At 41.6% G+C, this 21,543-nt stretch overlaps 1 protein-coding gene across 1 annotated transcript; it reads right to left on the minus strand.

Annotated features, from left to right (window-relative positions):
• Positions 1 to 1,982: 1,982 nt before the first annotated feature.
• On the minus strand, positions 1,983 to 20,742 carry GPBP1L1 (GC-rich promoter binding protein 1-like 1). The gene is made up of 11 exons (XM_009868089.1): positions 19,824 to 20,742; positions 19,093 to 19,207; positions 17,602 to 17,731; positions 16,965 to 17,248; positions 14,022 to 14,094; positions 12,707 to 12,900; positions 8,784 to 8,924; positions 4,623 to 4,781; positions 4,163 to 4,287; positions 3,178 to 3,280; positions 1,983 to 2,921 (listed from the first exon to the last, which is right to left on the minus strand). The coding sequence occupies exons 2-11, from the start codon at positions 19,150 to 19,152 to the stop codon at positions 2,775 to 2,777; spliced, it is 1,416 nt and encodes a 471-aa protein (XP_009866391.1). The 5' UTR covers positions 19,153 to 19,207; positions 19,824 to 20,742; the 3' UTR covers positions 1,983 to 2,774.
• Between the last annotated feature and the right edge of the window lie 801 nt (positions 20,743 to 21,543).

The raw sequence follows: 21,543 nt of genomic DNA on the forward strand, positions 1-21,543 counted from the left end.
TGTTTGCCACAGGCAGGTGAAAGGCGCGACAAGGAAGTGGCCCGGTCACCTCAGCCACCAGGAGAAAACAAGATGGGGGAAGATCTCCCCAGCAAGAGGCCGTCCCAACCCTGACAGCGCTCAGCTTCCCTGGTTCCAGAGCACTTGCTGCCAGCGGCCTTTCAGCCCAGCAACCTTCACACCGAGGCAAAACAGCTGCTTCTGCCCCCTGCCCACCTTTCACTGCCACAGGTGTCCTTGGTCCCAAAATATGTTCCCCTCTTTGCTCCTTACCCCTGTCACTGCTTGCTGAGATCCACGGGCTCTTCAGAAGGTGCTGTCGGTCACCCCCCAGTTTCCCTGCCAGTGACACTGCTCACAGAAAATCGTTGATTTGCTCAGGAAAAAGCTGCCATTTGATTTCCAGAGATTTACTCAGGCTCTCCCCGAGGTAGGTAGCAACAGCTTAAAAATTTAATCAATGATTAAACCATGTGCATCCCCTCAGATGGTCGGGGCACAGAAGCCAAAGGAAGTTTCGCATCAAACACATCGAGCTGCCGGCACACACCCCTCAGGCTTTGCTGTCCCTGTCGGGCAGGTTTCTCACACGAAACCAGAGCGGTTTTAGCATCCGAGTTTGCCCGTTACAAGTGGCTTTCAGCACAGGTTTGAGGCAAAGGTCTTTTTAAATTTAACCCAACTTCTTGACACCAGTGCAAATCCATTTGCATAATTTCTCACTTCAACGGACGCAGGAAGTCACAGTTTAAAAAACCCGAAGGATAAATTTCTCCAGACAAAAGCCGTGTTTGATGGGACCAAAGCAACAGGATCTTGAATAGGAACCAGACAACCTGAAATACCTCACAGGAGCCCCAAGCGCTTCCACCAGCGTTCCCAGTTAGATCCGGTGACTGGAGCTCAGCTTCTGCCCGGCAGCAAGCAACAAACACCCCGCGGCCCCCTCGCCCCACGGTAACAGCAGCACCGGGTCCCAGCGTCAGCGCAAACTATAGACACAAACACCAAAATCACACCAGGTGTCCCAGAGCGCTCCCTTCAGCCAAGATGTAAAGGTTCACAGGTAAATGTTAGAAGTTTATGACACATCTGCCCTCTCTGCCTGGTCAGGAATGGATTAAAAAAACCCAAGCACGGCCTCGGGGAAAATCCTCCCCAGGGCAGCGAGCGGTCCCAGCGTCAGCGCAAACTATAGACACAAACACCAAAATCACACCAGGTGTCCCAGAGCGCTCCCTTCAGCCAAGATGTAAAGGTTCACAGGTAAATGTTAGAAGTTTATGACACATCTGCCCTCTCTGCCTGGTCAGGAATGGATTAAAAAAACCCAAGCACGGCCTCGGGGAAAATCCTCCCCAGGGCAGCGAGCCCAGGGTTTCGTACCCGAGGCGCAATTCCACCCAACCCGCTTGCAAACAGCGCGAGTCCGTTCCAATCCAAAACGTTCGTGTACAAACTGAACTGAAAACCAGACACCGAAATAGCTTAGGCCACAAGCGAGTTGTTTGTAAAATCCTTTTTAATCTAATAGAAATGTTTTCATGAATTTTTAAAAAAGATTTCAATGAAAACAGCTTTGGATTCAGACATTCCCTTGCCACGTTGTGAACATAAACAGCAGCATTGCACTAGGAACAAGTGACACCGACCAGTCGAGCTTCACGGTTTTGTATGAAGCGGAGGAAAAAAGAAAAAAAAAGAAAAAAAAAAGCAAACTGCTTTAGTGGAAGATAATTCGAATTATTTTCATTTATTTTTTTTTCAAAAAAACCAAAACATGGGCTATCATCGCACCATTGTTCTCCCTCTCCCTTCTTAAAGGAAGAGCTTCGCTCCTGCAGTCTGAGCACTACAGCAATGTTTGCCAAGTGGAAAAATACAGCGGGAGAAGAAACGATTTATCCCCAGTGCTATCGAATCCCCAAAGTTGCAGGTCCCTTTAGAGGAAAGCTTTTCTTACATAAGAAAGACAATTAGAATTGGCAAACTGATGCAAAATATTTATTCCAAGTTAGTTATTTTTGATGCAGTAGTTTTTTCCCCTCATACAGACTCAATGTGATAGTCACTTTTTTAAATCTGTAAATAATGTTATCAAAATAATCTTAATCTTTGAAATCTCACAAAAAATTTATATTTTACAATCCACCCTGAATATCAAGGCTGCAAGAAGAAGAACACAAACAATTCCTATATCCAAATATTTTACAGCTGTACCCAAAAAAAGAAAACCACAAATGCCTGGTTAAGTGATGAAGCTCCCCGAGCCGCCAAAAAAAGATAAAATAAAAAAAAAAAAAAATCATGTTATTAGCATTAATTTAACATAATTAGAACTTCAATAGCCATTTTGTCATTGACAATGATTGTTTTAGCACACTGCTACCGCACGGCACTGGGAAATGCGGGCGGCACGGTTAGAAGCTTGTTGTTGCAAAGATCAGTCAGCCACTTGTATCCTGCTTACAGGACTGAACTTGTGCACTGCCCCACAAGGGATTCTTGTCAAAATTTGCTAGCTGCACAAACTTCTATTAAGCATTAGGGCAAAACCAAAAGAAAAAGCTAAAGAAGCCAATTTCTCTCTCTTCTTTGGGATACAATTATTTCCCTTGTGCATGAAGTATCAACAACAAAAGAAAAAAAAAAAACTGAACAGACTGGAGACAGAATAAACTCTGTTTAGTTTATACAACCCCAAACACATGTTGAACTATGAACTGAGTTTATTGGGTTGGTTTTATTTATTTTAAATTTTCTCGTGCCCGCTTTCAGGCATCATCATCTGACGTTTCACTGCTACTAGTTTCTGTGTCTGAGTCCTCAATCTTTGTCTTAAAAGTGCTTCTCCAGTGGAACAACAGGCTGGAGCTGCGGCCCTGAAGAAATCCATTCTTCCCAAATCCATTTCTTCTTCGCTGTAGGAACGAAAGTAAGTTTTAGAACAAGCAAACGTGTGGAGAGCAACCGTCACTAATCATGTGTGGGCACAAATCACATATTTAACTGTATAGACACGCTCCGCATGGATAATGCAGAGTTGTCAACTGCACTACAGTGTCACTTCAATTCTTTGTCTTCCCCAGCATCCTTAGGAATGACACCACAGAAGACTCATGTGTGAGAAGGGACAGGTAGAAGAGCCGTCACCAGCGGTGAGAGCTGTAAACATACCTGCTCTGATTTAATTTGGAACTCTTTGAGCTCGTCCTCCGTGAGGGGAAGGTAGTTCTCATCATTTTCAGGATATTCTTGCCATCCCATTTCTTTCAATAACCTGATTTGTGGAGAAAATAGAAGGGGCATGGGAGTTAAAGCAAGGGAACAATGGCAAAGGAGAGAACACTTTGTCAACGAAGCGCAAGATTTTGTTTTAAATTACTCCCGACTCGCCAGGGCATCTCCTACATTCGAGACCACTTCAACAATGCTTTGTGTTTACCCAACTGTTTCCATACGCAGTGTCTTTTGCAAATATTTAATCATCAGCAGTCCTGTACAATGGGCAAATAACTAGTCTGGCACAAGGAAAGCAGGGCAGAGATTTGAAATCCTACCCAAGGACACCGAAGGAGTACATGAGGCAATCTCAACAGGATCGCCACTCGGGATTCTCCTAAACCTTACTATCTGTTTACACCAGACGCTCAAACACTGCTTACCCACTGAAGCAACACACGAGCTGAGATGTTTTCTTAACTCTCCCTGACTTATACAGCATTTAAAGCAGCAAAGGAGTAGTTTAAGTGCAGACAGAAAGTGGTGTGTGCATGGGATGGTGTATCTTCAGTCCTCAGAGCACTCCATTTAGGACACCTGCTTGTAAATTAACCACAATCACACCAGGTTTGTCGTGCTCACTCCCGGTGTGGGCAGGTAAATATCTAGGTGGCGTTACCACACAGGGATGTGGCACTGGAGAAGCTCAGGAATTTAATTATAGGCCTTGGCAAAGTCTTGGCTCAGCTGTCATCAGTGTCTTGTGTCACTGTCAAGGTGACTCCACCCAGCCCAGCACTAGTCACAAAGCCCACACACCTCAGTTCAGTGCACACAGAGCTGCTGCTGCTGCCCAGAGAGCCGCCCGTTTCCTTCTCCTCACACAGCCCAAGGACTCGCCCTCCTTTACTCCAGATGCTTTATTTTGCCATTTACTCACCTGTGTTCTGCTTCCAAGGAATGAGAGAGGTTTTCCCCCTCCTCCGGCAAAGGGAGAGAAAGGCCGTTCTGATGGCAGTTCTCCTCCCAGTTTTCCTTTGGTTCTGGTGTGCTGTTGCTCTCCATCTAAAGAAGAACAAAAGCATCAAAGTGTGCCTGCACAGACTGTGCTAATAGCGCAGTTCCAAGTTAAGCTTCTGCTTTTGGAAGTGAAATAAAACCTTCCACCTTGAGTCAGTGTTTTTTTCACAGTGCCTGGACTTCTAATGGTCAAAAGCGACTTCTACCTGGCTGTGGGAAGACAGCACCACATGAACATCATCTGGTGGACGGCACCAGGTCGATGCAAGTCATTCTTTTCCTCCTTCAGAGCCTGAATTACACCCACCACTCTTATTTCAGTACCCAACTCCTTAAACACACGATGACCATATATAATACAGGAAGGACAGCGATCTTACATCATCCAGCTTGTCACATTCTCTGCTCTCTGTTATCTCCCCATTTCTATCATCTTTCAGTGCCTTCAGGAATTCACTCTTTTTATCAGTGGTACGGCGCATCAGCTTCGTCAAGCGTGAAGAGCAGATCTCGATGGGAGGGGTGGTGCTGGAAGGACTCTAGACAAGGAAGGCAGAACACAGAAACTTTCAAACTGTATTGCTGCAAAGACGGGGCCCTCTCCAGCATCTGTGTTTACACCTTTCAAACACGCATCAGTTCTTTGGCTGGCTCTTAACCTCTCCAAAAAGAAAATCTCATGTCAAATTCCATCCAAATCCCAACTGCTGTTGCACATTCACTTCTTCCCTTACCAGCACATTGCTCTCCCATCTATCATTATCAATTTTTACATTTTTTTGTCCTTCCCCTAGGAGTCAATTCACATGGCCAGGAATATGCTTGTTTCTTGCCAATGCAACTCTCTCAAGCAATGCTGGAGTCTGCAACAGAATATTAAGGCAGAGACCATTATGTGGGACTCTTACCCTAAAAAAATTTAAAAATTACACAGATTAGGCTCAGTCTTACGGCATCCTGACAGACTCTACCCTGAAATTAAGCTACTGGGTGGTAATCTCCTTTCAGGGAGTGGTCACATCCTTCGCTAACCACAGCTGGACGTGAAACAGGCAGCCACAGCCTCGGTGTCGTCCCCGGGCGAGTGCGCTGCCCGTGCCCTGCTACGCGCTGGTTCCGTGCGGAGCCAGACAGAGTCACCCCCGGAGCCCGGGGCAACCTGCTCAGCTCAATTCATGAACCCAAGGTAACCTCCCACGCTCCTCCACAGTGTTTAAGCTTTCTTAATGAACTTCAATCTGCAGACCGGGCACAAGGTGCGGCAGCGTGCACGTTAGCAGCACCCCAGTCGTGACACTGCAGTAACAACATTGCTGACCGAGATGGAGCTTTCAATTTAATCTGTTCCATCGTTTTGACTGGACACGCAAACGAAATGTAGAAACACGTTATGTGAAAGTTCCCAATATCTTAACCTTCTGCTCGTATGGAATCATCACGGAATCACGAATGGTTTGGGTTGGAAGGGACCTTAAAGACCATCTAGCTGCAACCCTCCTGCCATGAATCTATGAGTTCATGTCTGGCTACTCTAAGACAATGAGGAATTTAGTCACTAATATGGATACCAGACTCTAGAACCCTGCATGCAAAACTGTTCCTTTCCTTCATGTACTTGCTTTGATTTTTTTCCTCAATATTAAAACAGAGTAAAATTTCCTAAAGCCTGTAAAGTTTTTCTCCCACCTCCTCTCCCCTCCTTTTTTTTTTTAAGCTGGCGTGGGAAGGTTGCGAATTCAGACTCTGCAAAATTAATCTCCTTTGCAAAGTATTTTTGTCATACTCAGCGCTCTGGGCAAAGATCAAGGGAAATAAAATATTAGCAAAAAACCCCCCCACAACAACACAGTAGCTATTGCTTGTATTTCTACTGCCTGTTGCACACAAAATACTGGTGTGAAATAAAGCCTCTCAGGGCAAGTAATGCCTTACAGTAAACGTTTCTCAGGTAGCATTTTCAGAGTTTAATTCTAGCAAAAAAAACCCCACAACAATACAGTAGCTATTGCTTATATTTGTACTGCTTGTTGCACACAGAATACTGGTGTGATATGAAGCCTCTCAGGGAAAGTAATGTCTTACAGTAAATGTTTCTCAGGTAGCATTTTCAGAGTTTAATTCAACACAGTAAGGAACCAATCAGCAGTTTTAGCAGACATAAGTGACCATGCAAACTAGGATAAAAAGCAAGCATAGTACTGAAATTAAGTTCTCAACATGGTAACTAGTTTGACCGCAGTGATGGAAGGGAACAATGAACACAGGAGATTAGAAATTAGGTGTCTTCTGGTAATTTGGAATACTCAAGCTTCTGGCTAGGGGCTGTTTTAATGTTTAACTGAGCTGCTGAGGTACTACAACTCACTTTCTACACATTAGGGCAAGATAGTTATAGCTGAAGAATATCAGATTCCTGAAAAGCAATTTCACTCCAATTATGGTTTTATGCATAACTGTCTATAGAAAGGTTTTTACATAACATTCTCTTTTTCTACACGTTAGGGCAAGATAGCTGAAGAATATCAGATTCCTGAAAAGCAATTTCACTCCAATTATGGTTTTATGCATAACTGTCTATAGAAAGGTTTTTACATAACATTCTCTTTTGGTCATTTTTGGCATCTTTTCTAAAGGTAAGTTTAGCCCTTCAACTGAAACATTAAGGCATCTCAGTTTTCGGGGTCTTTTTGTGTGTTGTTTTGTTTATTTGGTTTTTCAAATGAGAGCACTACGCACCATCTCAGATCTGTTCACATGTCAGTCAGTGTAACAGGGATGGCTACTCTCACAGAAAAGTCTTCCTGAATCATTTTAAGAATTCAGAGTGTAATCTGATTTGGTTATCTTAGCCTGGCTTGTGGGAACCCAGTGCCAGTGCCAACTGGCATCCTTTCAGGTTTTGACACACTGTGGTCTCTTATGAATAAAAGTGCTATTTTCAACACTTCTGCAGGAAAGGCATTATCCCCATTTCAGAAACAAAAAGGCAGAAATCACTTGTAGTAGACCCATGGAGTTAGGCTCACAGCAGTATTTGCTGGCTGTGCTCGTGCGCTTTCATACTGCAAGTCTCCAACAGATTCAAAGAAATGCATGTTACAAGTGTTCAACTTTAGCTGGGAGGAATTTTTAAGCCCTTTTTGTTTAGCTGATTGACACTGGTAATACAAAAAGTATGTTTGTCCCAGGGAAAACCCAGCTGCCTATTCCTGCTCTCAGATTAGAACTTGACATCTCTGCTGACTGAAGTTTCACAAAAGATCTTCTTGGGGTGTCCAGGGGGCGAGTGGGTGGGTGAAGGGGATGACCTGTGTTACTGCTGCACGGTATGAAGCAGATGTCCTGCTCTGCATCTACCTGGAGGTGAAAGCCTATTTAAGTTTGTGTATTTATGCTGCAAAGGTGTGCAGACTGTGTATGACACAAGCAGGAAGGCTGTCAGCGCGTGAAGGACCCAGTCTAAGGGCAGACAAGAGTCAGGCAGGGAAAAGGAGACCAGGGTAAGATCTGTTTGGCAAAGTGACAGGTGCACGCTTGTTAACTATCACCATCAATGACGGCTTTCCTGCTCAGCTGTGGCTAAAGCAGAAAAGTACAGGCTGTTGCAAAGTAAAACCTGCAGAGAATCTTAGAGATGACAAGGTCTTATTTTAGAAGTAAGATTTGTAAAGGAACAAGACAAATGCACAACTAGAGGAACACCCCACTGTTACACTTGAAACATACTCATTTAAAATTTTGTGAACACGTTATTTATCGTGGTCTGTTTTACTTTTGTTCTTTTTAGATATTATCACAAACTTGTGAATTTTGATTCCCAGCAGCAGAGAAGAAAAGCTACTCTGTGTCACTTTGCTATTAAGCTTTGTGGAATTTCAAAGCGTTGTATACCAATTTCAGCATTTTATATACAAGCTACGTGCTAAACACAGGAATTCTGGCCAAAACACGTTAGGTCACAGTTACTGCTGAAATATTATCAGACTGATATTCCAAGGTTCTCTCCATATTTCAGACCAGAACCAGAATTAAGTCAGCTTCTGCCTCACCACATCACCTCCTTTCAACACCAAAACTAACACCGTGCTGTAGCTGAAGATGCACATACACGTTAAACTCCCTCAACCCACTCAGAGTTCATTTCTGATGCTGTTCTAGAGAAAATGCAGATCATCCTCCTTCTCCTCTTTTCCCATACTGAAGAACGGCATGGGAATCAGCTTAGTCACCTATTCACATCAGCTCTTGGTATCTGCACTCCGATAACACCAAGTCTGTGCATGTCTAGTTACGCAACACCATTTAAAGCATTAATACTTTTGTATTTATATTGGATAAGTACAACTGGCTTTACATTCAGGTAAGTAATATTTTTCTTTTATTGTACCAGAGCTGATGCAGAATGTGCTAAGAATGTACAAGTGAGTCACCCTGCAAGGGTGCAAAGGCAGGTACCAGGTACAGAGAGGAGCTTATGTTCCAAGTTAGAGTAGGTGATAGTGATAAAAGTTCCCACCCTATCCCCAGATGCTATCCCTTACCTCTTTGGGAGAGGTGAGGACTGAGCCACTCGCCAGTACCGCTGGTTTGGTAACAGACACTGGACTGGTAAAGGCAGAGTCACGGCTGGAGGAAAGCGAGCCTGGTTTATGTTCATTTCTGTTGGCTTTCCATGGGCTTGGCTATATGGGAGAGAACACAAAATTCCAGACAGTAAATGGTAAGGCCAAGAAGAAGTTGCTTTTAAGGAATAAAACAAATAAACATTATGTTGGCTGTTGTACTGATAATTTTGTTCCTTCCTCTCCAAGAACAGCCTCAAATTTACCTCAACACCCATTATACTCTTCCTGTCTTCTTCTGTTTTCTCCAAACCACCCTCCAGTAAAACACCATTAGAGCTCAAAGAGAAAATCCAGCATCGCTCTTCATTAACTGGAAGCACCACTGAGCAATGCAATGCATCTAACCACAGATGGGAAGTAAAAAAATTCCAATTAAATTCACATTTCATATGGGAAACAGCATGCTACAAAGAAAGGCTTTGCATCACTTCCCCTGTGTAAGAAAGAAGCACATCAAGGAATATTTCTGCCCAGGCTCAGAATCCAAATTATTTACTTCCTAGGGCTCTGAAAGTGCCCATCATCACAGTGATTTAGCAACAACAAACAGATGAGGAAAAATGAGACAAAAGAGGAAAAAAGAAGACAAAAGCAGCCAGTTCATTAAAGTGCATGAGCATTTGCTCTTTTACTCTCTACAGCGTCCCTTCAAACACACTGGCGACGTGGCTGAAAAACAAAGACTTCAAGATAAGATTTTGCTACTTGGAATGTTATTCTCAAGCCTCCCGTATCAACCAAGGACAAACACTGTGAAGTAACAATCTTTACAAAAAGGATCTTAACAAGAAACTTGTATCAAGTGGCATGAGAAATACACCTGTCCGAGCATTAAAACATAACGGTTCCTTTGACCCATTAGATTTCTGAAGTCAAGTCATTAGCAAAATAACTCATGCACGAGTGGGATTCAGTTAAATCTGAGGTACAACAGATCTTGTGTTCTGCAAACAAGGAGAAATAACACTAGCCATTATTTCAGTATGCTTCAGTCTCCATTGGGTTAATTTTATTAATTTTTAAATAAATAAGAAGAGGAGGCCATCAGCACTACTCTCGCACTCCAACTTAAGAGCAGTCCACATCACTGAATGGACAGTTGGGCATTCACAGCACATTCGAAACATTCCCTTCAGACTCGGAGAATATCCCAATCTGCATAATACTGCCTGGTACTACAATCAGGGTGCGGAATTCCTACGACAAAACGTTTCTGCAGATCCAGTGGGTGCACTGCCCGGGTACCTGGCTCCTGCCTGTTGTTCTCGCAGCCTCCACAAAGAGGCAGCTTTGACAAATTCACACACAGACCCCTCCTGCTCTCTTCGGGAGGCCACTAGATTCAACACAACAACTAGAGATGAATGTCAAAAGATTTTGCTCGCAGATTACAATCTCCACAGACTGCTTGACTGCGAACAACCACCCATCTCAGTTAGTCAAGGAAGAACGCACTTGTTTCACTTCCTTTCAACACTACTTTGTACAACCTAACAAAACTATTTTTCTTTCAGTTTGTTTGTGACAGCTTTCCAACACCTGACTTTGACAAAAGGAATGTTTTCATCCCTCCACATGCACTGCAATTTCTCTACAACTTTCCAGAAGTCTTCAGAATAACACACAGCTGCTTTATGCCCGTACTTTTAATAAAGGCATCATGCTTACAGTTGTTCTCTAAGGATATGCCGATATCTCACCTTTTAGCTTTGCTAAAGGTCACCATTCAGGAACAAAAGCGCTGTTGGTGACACCAGCAGACAATTCTTCCCTACTGCAATTCCCAGCACTGAGGAGCATCACCCTCTCCCAACAACCACAGCACCGTGTCAGTGCATACACGCTTAAAAAACAATATCTAAATCACTAACTACGTACTTACATCCTGCCTGACATGACTGATCCCTTGGGCTACATGTTAAAAGTCAACAGCTTCTCCACTGGCCAACCAGCATTTCCTGTGTTATCAGTACTGCAATATTTCAGATATGAATTCAGGTGTAATCCAGGCTCACCAACTGGTTCAGCACAGCAAATACTACATTAAAAGGAATTTAGGCAGCTATCGCTATGTGTTGCCATTATCTCTGATACAAATGCAGAAACACAATCTTGAATGCAAATGAGAGCTATTTAACACGTAAAACAAGCTAAGGAAAAAAGCCCTACCATTACTTTTGTGGTAAGATGAACTTCCACAGCACAGTCACAAGGCTGTCTCAGAAAAACAGATCATAGCTTTCAAATTATCTATAAAAATTAAAGGGTTTATTCCAACTGTGAGCATCAATTAATGCATTTCTTGCTTCACCTGAAGAATCAAAACTTACAGAGTCTGATTTCTGAACATAGTCAGGAAAAGCTTCAAGAACAGCTCTTCTAGATGGAATTAATGAAAACCCTCTGACCATGGACTTCAGAAGCAGCCAAAAACAAATGCAAAGGTGATCGCACAGCAAGGAATAACAGTTACACAGATTTTTATGTCCAAATTCTACAGTTTCAAGCAACAGGTAAACCATGCCCAGCAAGAGCAGCAGATAGTTACACAGCTTTCAGAAGTACCCGCCCTGTTCATTAAAGTTCTGTTTACTTTGAAGCAATCAAAGAGACATTTTAAGTCTGGGCAGAAACTGTACCTTTGCCTTTTTGTTTCACAAACCACTCAAACCAGCCAGATTAAAACCAGGCAGGACTGTACAGACACAGGTATCCATCAAGCTGTACGAACAATAATTAAGCCACAGGAGGCTTCTATCCATCAGAGGCTGCATCTTGCTTAACTATTCTAAACAGGTATGTACATGGATGGAAAACTATATGTGGAATGAAAAACTGTTATTAATAACCTTTATAATGGGCTAGTTCATCCCATCTCACAAGAATGAGATCAGTTGTCAACAATGGTTTACACAAGATTATTTGATTAACATTTCAACCATTACGATTTTTCCTGTAGCTGGCAGAATTTAGTCTGAATTAAGAAAAACTTACAAAAAGGGAAGAAGATCTAAACTTGCCTTCTAAAAAAAAGTTGTTAATCTTCCCTATTTAACATTTATCTTTGAAGTGTGTAAAACTAATCTTGTCAGAGGGAAGATTTTGTGGGAATGTCATAGCATTAGTAACAGATAAATTTTAGAAATCAAAATATTTGGGCACCTTTTTAAAGAACAACCTAGCTAGTAATTTTCTTTAGCTACTTAAATACCTTTACTATCAATCCTCTGAAGTTTCTAGGGCATCTACACATGTAGGTTCTCTGAAAAAATGGGCAAGATAAATCCTAAAACTAAGAAACAAAACCTACTTGCGTTATTCAACATTCCTATATTTCTTCTGGTAGAAGTATAGCACAAACCCGATCACTTTTCCAGGCTGTCTTTAGCCCAACTGAATTAGACCTAAATTGCAGGATGTTACTATCTAATCTGATCTTAGCCTCAGCTGCATTTTAAACACATCAAAGTATTGTAACCCAATAACATTTTTTCAAGGTGGTCATGTGGACAACACATTTCAGCACACATTCCTCCTTTTCAGCACTGCCTGTTTTGTCTAATTAAGACCAGGATTTGTCTAATGCATGAGAACACACCCATTCAAACAGACATTAGCAGAGTCAGAAGAAAGGATCAGTCTCTATTTGGACAAGACCAAGTGACATTTTAACAGGGAACAACAACTTCAGTAGTAAACAGGCATCTACCGTAAAGGCCACTATCCCAGAAATGACTGGATTCCAACTCCTGCGATTTGCCAGGGGGTTGATTCCCTGGCCAAAGGAGAAAGTTCCCCGTTGATGTGCAGTTCACTACCTTTGCTGGAAAGCCTCGTACCTTGGAAGGAGGAGCTGCAGGTTTAGGAACCAGATTTTTGTAGACACTTGGGACAATGGTGGTGGCTTTGTTGCCATTTGCCAGGTGAGAAACAGGTGATGTAAATGCAGCTGAGAAGGCGGCGGCAGGATCCTCTTTTGAAACCTTTTTGATGACCAGCATCTTGGTAGGTTGCTTGGCACTAGGGGGGTTTTCTGTAAAAACAAAACCAACAAAGATTCTGAAATGCAAGTGTTCAGTTTCATAAGAGCTTCAAAATACTGCTCAACTTTCTCCCCTCTCAATCTTAGATGCTACACATCTGACTCCCAGACTGCTGTCACCTGTTCTTGTCTCAGCTTTGAGCAAAGATACCAGGTAAGGATGTCAAAGTCCAATCTTTTTTCATGTAATCACCCCAGCTCTCTTGATACTGGAGGGAAAAACCCAGAGTGGCATCAGCTAACAGCCTTCCACCATACTAAAGGAAGCAGAAGAGATATCAGCATTTTTTTGAGCGACCATGGATCAACTTGTTAATTTAATAACACAGCAAAAATACTTTGTGTATAGCTTATGCCTCAAAAGGCACAGTACTTCTGCAAACAAGCACAATTAATATTTTTAGGCCAAATCAACACATTTGCAGGAGAACAACAGCTACCTGACAAACATGCAAAAAGAACAGGATCGAGTGCTACAGCAAGAAGTGGTTTTGTTTTTTGTTTGTATTATTTGTGTATTGTACTAATCTAGCTACATTTTAGCTAAAGATTAAAAAACCTGTATTTAGTTACTAGAATTGGTGCTTTGCTTCACTCAATTTTTACTTTTTTAAAAGGCACAGATTCACATATCACCATAACACTCAAAAGTAAGACTGTTCTGAGTTTAAAAAAAAGCCAAACAAATCCAAACCACAGAATTCTGACAGTTCTGCTGTGTATCTAATATGAAGAACACAAGTCAGGAACTAATGTCTAGTTCACTCGGATCTGCTCTGCCCTTCAAGTGATGTCTGCATGAAATTGTAACTGCAGTAAGACAGGAAGCAAATGCAGAACAGCGACGTTACTGCCACCAGCAGAATTCTCCTGACAAGACAAGCACAGATTCAAGTAGACAAAAAGGCCAAGAGATGAGTGAAGACTGTGGGATGAAGACAGCAAAGGAGAAAAAGCTGCTAACTGCTTCACTCAAGTCTTCAAAATCCTTCTGAGTAAAAAAAAAACAACAACCACAAAGCCACAACCAAACCCCATGCATTTAAACATTGCTTAAAATTTTCTGCTTCAGCATCAGCACTGTGTACAGTGACGTAACTACCTTTACCTACCCCATACTCCAGAAGGTGTCCCTAAAGGTTTGTTCTGGTTGTTGTGTCTTCCAGCTTCTGGATTCAACGATGGCTGTAACACCACAATCCCAATTAGTACATCGTTATATCACACACAACAACAACAAAAACTAGTATTAACGTAACACTATTCTTCTGCGAACCCAGACTACAGGTAAATTTCTCTGAGCAGCACCTGAATTAGAAGAGAGCGCTTTGTCACAAGACATCTAAAAATCAAGTTTGTTTTCTCCTTGGCTTCTGCTGTATTTTCAACAGAACTATCAGATGGTTCAGGATCACAGACTGGCCTAGGCTGGAAGGGACCTTAGAGACCATTTAATCCAACCTCCCTGCCACAGGCAGGGACGCCTCCCAACTAGATCAGACAACACGTGGGGACCAAGGATAGGTCCTCTAGTCTTCTACTGTAAGATAAGTAGATGCTACCAACCAATACACACATAAAAGATTTAGGTACTTAATCAGTAGCTCAAAATGTAAAACACAATTCACATAATCAGTTACATTCCCAGTTACATTTCCCAAATACTTCTTACACAATAATTCTGCATTAACCAATTAAAAACCCCACAAAAATATCAAAAGTAGTACTAAGCTTCTAACGAAAATAAATAATGAAATATGTCTATATATACACTTACAGACAAAGCAGCTACAGGTAAGTTTATGTTGAGCTTTAGAATCCACTTTTTGGACAACACTGCACGCAGACTCAGTGCTCTCTGCAGACTTACCTTTGGTTCATTACTAGAATCCAACTTAGTGGAATAATTAAGGATGTGTCCAAGCTCAAAGTGGTACACAGAAAATCTTAAGCACTCAGTGACAAGTGTCCCTGATTAGCTATTCCTCTTCCCCCATCCCAAATAACTTTATTTTGAACTGAAGCCATCTTTTCCCTCTTTTTAATGAATTCTTCATATGTTAGTTACTATGGTGACAGCATAAGTCTCTAATAACGAGCTTCTGAAATAGTAGGCATTCCTGTTCTATAAGAGTTAGGAAAAAATGTCACACCGTAGCATAAATTCCTGTCTCAGACCCTAAAATCCTTCTGTTTCAGTGCTTCATTTCTTTAGTTTCAGGTCAGTTTTATAGCAGGGGTGCTCATCAGCCTCTTCTGCAGACTCTTCAGGAAAAACGTTGCCATCCTCAGCCACACAGGCCTAAGAGCTACATACGTAACCAGAATATATGTTAGCTCCACCACTATGGCAAAGACAATATTGGAGTTATTTAGCAAAGCTTCCTACTAGACAGGGTGTGGTATCATCACCTTCAAAAAAAAATCTGGGGAAGTAATTACAGAAGAAACAGCCATGTAGTTGGGGAAAAGCACTCACCAAGGCACTGAAGAAGAGAATGAAGAACGAAGACAGACTACAACAGTACAGCTGCAAGTGTTAAAATAACTTTCTGCATTTCAACAGGTTGCAATTGTTACAATAACTTCCTACATTTCAAGAGGCATTTCAGTCTAAAGAATAAGCTTATTGAAATCCTGAATTACAGTATTCCTGAGAAATCAGATTAACAGAAGTCTTCACACAAGCTTTATCACTACTGCTCTCCAGGTGTTACCCACCCGGTGATGCAGGCTAATGCCCCCCGCAGCAGCAGTTGAACAAAAGCATGTAATCACTCCCCTAAGCACTTCACTGAAAAAAAAAATTCCTAAGGAGCTTAAATCAAACTGGCTTCTGCAGCAATTTAAATGCAGATTCTAGATTTTGGCCTGAAGCAGCTACGAGCATTCCCATATTTCACTACAGCTCCCAACTTCCTGAACAGAAGCAGTGTCATCAGACTGCCATGACAATTTCAGCAGTAAACAGCCTTCCAGAGAGAAAAACTGAATAAGAGAGCAAAAGCTGAAGATGACAGTATACACAAGTGTGCAGCTTCTGTCACCAGAAACTCTCATTACTGGAGGCAGTATTTAGCCTGATGAAATCAGAGGAATTGCATTAGTTGAAGGGACCGAGTTATCAGAACCTTACAGACTATACTGACCTCATTACACTGGTCAAGAAAGCTTAGAGAGCAAGGAACAATATGGAGAAAGCAAAATACATGGTCTGGCAACAATAAAATCCTTATTAGGGGTAGAATAAAAAAAAAATTAAATTGGAAAGTGAAAGCAGAAAAGGTGCATCTCTCTCAAAGCATGAGCATTAAGGCATGCACACAGCAAGGGTGAAAGGCACAAGTCTAAGTACTATTTGCTGAAGTTTGGAAAACTAAAGATATTCCTGTAAAGAAAGAGCCAGGATAAAAGAGACTATCACACTTGATAATACCACGTGGATCAGAACATTGGATAAGAAGTTCATAGAAGAAATGACTCGAGAAACACCAATCCCCAGACAAACAGAGAAACAGGAAAACATCTGATACCAAAAGACTATTCCAGAAGATTCAAGACAGATGGTTGCAAAGGTCTGAACACATCAGAAGCCTGGGAAGGTTATCACCAACATATACCAGAACATAGGAGACAGAAACAGCAGGTAGACTGGAGATAAGCTGAAAAGATGTACTTAGGAGCAAAAAAAATGCTTTGTAAGTGAAGCCACAAAAGTCAGTACAACTACCCTTCCTGCGGGAGACCAAGGTGTCACCTTATGGGTTTAGCTGAAGACGCGGCCCATGCATTACAACGCTGTCTTCAGTTCATAGGAACCATCTGGACACAGACAGTAACGTGCAAAACCCCATAATCCAACAGGTCGTCAAATCCCGAGGACTCTGGGTACCAATTCGCATCCTGTCAGCACTGGAATAATTTTGTTAAATTTGCTGTGATCTCACACACGAAACGTCACTCTAGATCCTCACCACCTATAAATGCTAATTAAATTGAGATCTGAAAAGGCACTTCTCACAGCCATCACTTCTAGTGAGAAGCTACACACTTACAAAGTCTTCTTCCTCAAATTGCAACTGCTCTTTATCTTCCTTCTTCTCTTCCCTGGATTCAACAGGCAGCTTTTCTTGAAAGGCGGAACTTTTCCGAGAATGGAAGTTGCCATTCCAGTGGCGATGAACTCCAGTTCCTCCTCCACCACGCTGGTTCACACCATCATGGCCCCGCGATGGACCGTGCCAGCCAGGCTGACCACCAGAAAGCCCAACATGAGCTCCTTTAGAAACACCAGAATCTACAGAATCATGGCGGAGAAGGGACGGCTGATGCCAGCAGTCTAAACAAAAGGAGATAAGTAGGCAAATAAAAAAAAAAAGTCAACACAGCATGCAGAATATTTGAAAAATCAGACTAGTTTTATTGTTGTTAAGCCAACATTCGCTAAGTAACTACCAGGTCAAACTTATTAAGCTGCGTGATTGTATCAGAAAACAAACCAAGCTACACAATGCACACACAGCTACGACAGAAACCACTTAAGGAAGGCCTGAGCACATGGCATGGGAGAATAGCACAAGTTTGAAGAGGTAGAGTTTTGGAAGATGTCATTTATACTGTGCAGAATTCTTCATTCTGTAGAATATTCCAAAATGTTTACGCTCAGGCTGCATTCTGATCTTTCCCACTCACCTCCAGCAGTTCGGAGGGGTCCATTATTGAAAAATCCATCAGAAGAGTTGTGTCTCCTACGGCTCACCCCAAAGCGGCCCTCTCCCCGCGGAAGATGCTCTCCATGTTTCTCAAAGGCAGCTGCAGGGGACTACAGAAAGTAAAAAGTGATGTAAGGAAATATTCATTGAGGCACTCCAGGAGCCTGTCAGTCCAACTGCAACATTTTGTTAGTAAAAAAACCAACCAACCAAACACCAACAAAACAAAACTCCCCACAAACTACAAAAAATCCATACACCACAAAAAAAAAAGACAAAAAAAAGAAAACCAAAACCAAACCCCACATCTTCTACTAGCTTTCAATACAACATCCATATCTGCCCTGCTTAGCTGAGAATGTCAACAGCCACGTGAACGTGATCAGAATGGCACACAAATCCACACATACCGAATCAGAGAGAACCTAACACTAATACTACCAGTAGTCTTTGCAAACACACACTTTCTGCAAAATCCATTTAAGCAATTTTGTGATACACAGGTTCTCATTAATTCGCTCTGTCTAAAATCAGGAGAACAGAAAGCAACAGAGGGTCCCCCATCAGCCTGACTAAAATTCAGATATACTCTAAGTAAGTTAAAGCACTTTGGACTGAAATAACTGTGATGCTGCAAAAAGATTAATGCTTCTAGCAATAAGATTCTGAAAAATTTTTTATACTCTTCACTTTCCCTCATTTGTAAAAAAAAATAAAAAAATTAGAGGTTTGTCCTAAATGGACCAAATATCCTGAAATTACTTTTGTCTCATATTTACACATGAAGGTGAAAGTTGTACTTTTTCTTGTTCATCAGCATTGTCCATTATGATGTGGTTTGCTATTAAAATGCTTTTCTCCACAGCCACACACAAGTGCCACAAACTGAAGTCCTAAAGCAGACTTCTGGGTTAATCTAGGCTTCTTCTGGAATCAGTCTTAGAAAGATTGGGACAGGCAAACTGCTCTCATTCTAAAGGCTGCTAAAAGGTGAGGAGTATTTCTGAGCCTGGAGTTAGAGACCAAGGGCTTATTATCAACCTGGGTTTGTTAAATCTCCTGTGATCTCACACATGGTCCAGGGTCCGCTTATTTTCATAAATCAAGCTCAAATTATATCCTAAACTGTAAATAAGTCACACTCCAAGCCTTGTCCCCTACAGATTTAGAGCCATTTCTTTCATGATTTTCTACTTGGGATCTCACTCAAGTCTCAACACAAAGCCACTGAACTACTTTCGTGTCAGAATACAAAGACTGTTCCTCCTCTGAAATAAAAGGAATACATCTGCTGAAACAACAACAACATTTTTCACCTTAATAAGTTTCTAAAAGCCTTCAAAAACACAAAAGAAGGTAAAATTAAACTTTTTAAGTTCAATTAAAAAAACCCCACAACTTGCACTGGGGCAAGTTTTTTCTTTTTATTATTGCCATCGGTGTTAAAGAAGGTGATCTGTACTAATGTTACCTTGGTTGACTGTGGCGTTGAGAAGTTAAGCCAGGCAGGAACAAAGTCATGCTGCGCCATTTAGGTCCAGTGTCTCCCTTCAATAAAATGAGGCATCAAACCTCATGGCCAGGATCTGTAAGTGAAAAGAGCATTCCCCAACTGTCATCTTTTCCAAAATGAAATAATAATAAAATCCATTTCCAAAAGCTTGGCATTTATCAATAGGAGGGGAAAACGCTGTAGTTTTTTTAACGTTAAACTTGGTCTACAAATGGGTGATGGCTGCATGTTTTATTCCAGAGGCCATAAATCAAATATGACCAAACCAGCAATCATGCTGTAGACACTGAAGGCAGATCAGACACGTGAAAGTCAACCAGCTCCTGCACTCCCAATTTATAACTGTACCCAGATCTGCCAACTTCCATACATCAGGGAATATCCCACGCTGAAACTACTTTCATAGCTAAGAAACCAAACGGTTAGGAACAAAACACAAGCTGGTTGAAGGATCTTAATGGAAGTTCAACTGAAGACCAGTTAAGGCATCTCACTGAGGAATCTGAAATTGAATTGTTCTTTCCAACAATAACAATTTCCACCGCTCAAGACGACAAAAATGCCAATATTGTTCTCTAAAATCGAATTCTGCCTTTTTGTGGAAGGATCTCCAGTTCACCATTTTGCCTTCATTTTCAACTTTAATTTATCTTTGAAAAAGTCAGTACTATGTATATGCCATCACTTACCCTGAGTTTGGCCTCTGTAGTCCAATGTCCTCAGTTTCTGTGCTTCACAGTTCACTGTGCAGTTTCTTCAGGTTCCTTCCTTCTCCAGTATGCTGTAAGGCCAGCCTTGAGGCAATAGTGCGTCTCGAAGCCGAGCACGAGAGGCCGCACTTCGTGCCAACTGTGCCCTTCACCCCCTCAGCTGCTCATTTTAATCTCCCTTTGCACTCTCACTCAAAAAAAAAAAAACCCTAAGAAGGTAATTTATATTTAAAAAAAAAAGCCACGACTACGTTCACCTCATTAAATTTCCTCCAGTCGTGGTAGTACAGAAGTCAGCCTTTACATTACAAAAAGGTTTGTCAAGGCTGCATGACAACATTCAGAGCCACACCATGGTTAATACTGAACAGATACACTCAAGCCTGCTGGATAATGCATGATCTGCAGCAGATCAACCTGACCACTCTGGAAAAAGGACGACGTTACATAGAAACGTTCGCCCCAAATGCTGAGATCTAAACAAGAAGCATCTATCTGCTCAAGTGCTCTTAAAATATAAACTTCATTTTTGTCACATACATCTGCTAAAAAAATGTATAGTATTTAAAAAAAAATGAATGTTAGGATATACTCTGGTCTTCACACAACTTGGTTAATGCTCCACAGAACTAAGCACTACTCAATATAAAGCTCAAAAGCAGGCACAAACGTTTATCTCCCTGTTTTTCACCATTTACATGCTGAAACATAGGTCACATGAACAAAAAAATGCCAGGTGCAAAAATAATCTCTTCTACACTATTTTTTTTTTGTAGACAGGGTGCTGCTTTTAAAGGGACACAAATTATTCCACAAGAGCTTCTTGTTCTACAGTGGAGAGCTCACTTCTGGGTCATAGTCCTCTTCCATCAAAGAGGTGAGACAGGAACTGTAGTCACTATAAAAAACAAACAAAACCCCATCAATACAAGTGGCATAAACATGACAAAGTATGACTGCAAAGAAGAACAGAAGGAGAAATAGAGCAACTACAGTGCAAGTGCCAAAAGCTATTTGATCCCTGATCAAAACAAAAGCTCAAATAGTCTAATTTTAAAAAGGTCCCTGAAAAGGGCAGTTTTGCTTTTAAATGATCTCCTCCCAGATTTAGTTTACAATCAGAATAAAGGGAAGAGTGGAGAAACTGCATGCAGCTCAAAGAGATTCCACACTTCATAGCAATTTAAAAAACTACTGCTAAAATAATAATGCGTCTCTAGGCTGCAGGTAGGCTTGGCCATTCCAAGTACCTTCACCGTCCCCGTGCACCCACATCATCGCCCACCTGCTCCAACAGGGCCAGCCCCTCCTCTTGAGAGACTCCCGATAACAAAACACTCAGTATTCCATTAACTCCTCCACAGAAATACCAATGACAACAAAAGTGTGAGTTTTTCTGCTATGGCCTCTTTTTCCTTGAACCATCTTATCTAACCAGAAGCAAACAGATAGGTTTACTGCTCCTAAAACATCTGCAAAGTTGTAGTCCTGTTTTCATGCTATCAGCTGTTTTTCAGGATTCCTTTAAGCATGCCTTATTATGTCTTTATATCTGACTTATCAGAGGTTGTTTTCCTTGTTCGGATACAGTTCCATTCTTTGATCAGTGTTGTTTTTTGTTGCACTTGTTATGCCATTCTTTACTCTGCTAAGCATGTGGATTTTTTTTTTAAAGTTCTTAAGACAATTTTGACAGAGG

This window comes from Apaloderma vittatum, unplaced genomic scaffold (genome assembly GCF_000703405.1).
Source record: "Apaloderma vittatum isolate BGI_N311 unplaced genomic scaffold, ASM70340v1 scaffold33994, whole genome shotgun sequence".
Taxonomy (NCBI): Eukaryota; Metazoa; Chordata; class Aves; order Trogoniformes; family Trogonidae; genus Apaloderma; species Apaloderma vittatum.

Bases quoted from the DNA above. Each gene is read 5' to 3' on its own strand.
- GPBP1L1 (XM_009868089.1), bottom strand. From the start codon at position 19,152: ATGGCGCAGCATGACTTTGTTCCTGCCTGGCTTAACTTCTCAACGCCA. The intron at 4,288-4,622 runs GTAAGATCGCTG...GTTCTTCTTTAG, and splicing joins AATGTGACAAGCTGGATGAT to ATGGAGAGCAACAGCACACC. The intron at 2,922-3,177 runs GTATGTTTACAG...TCGTTCCTACAG, and splicing joins TCCAAATTAAATCAGAGCAG to CGAAGAAGAAATGGATTTGG.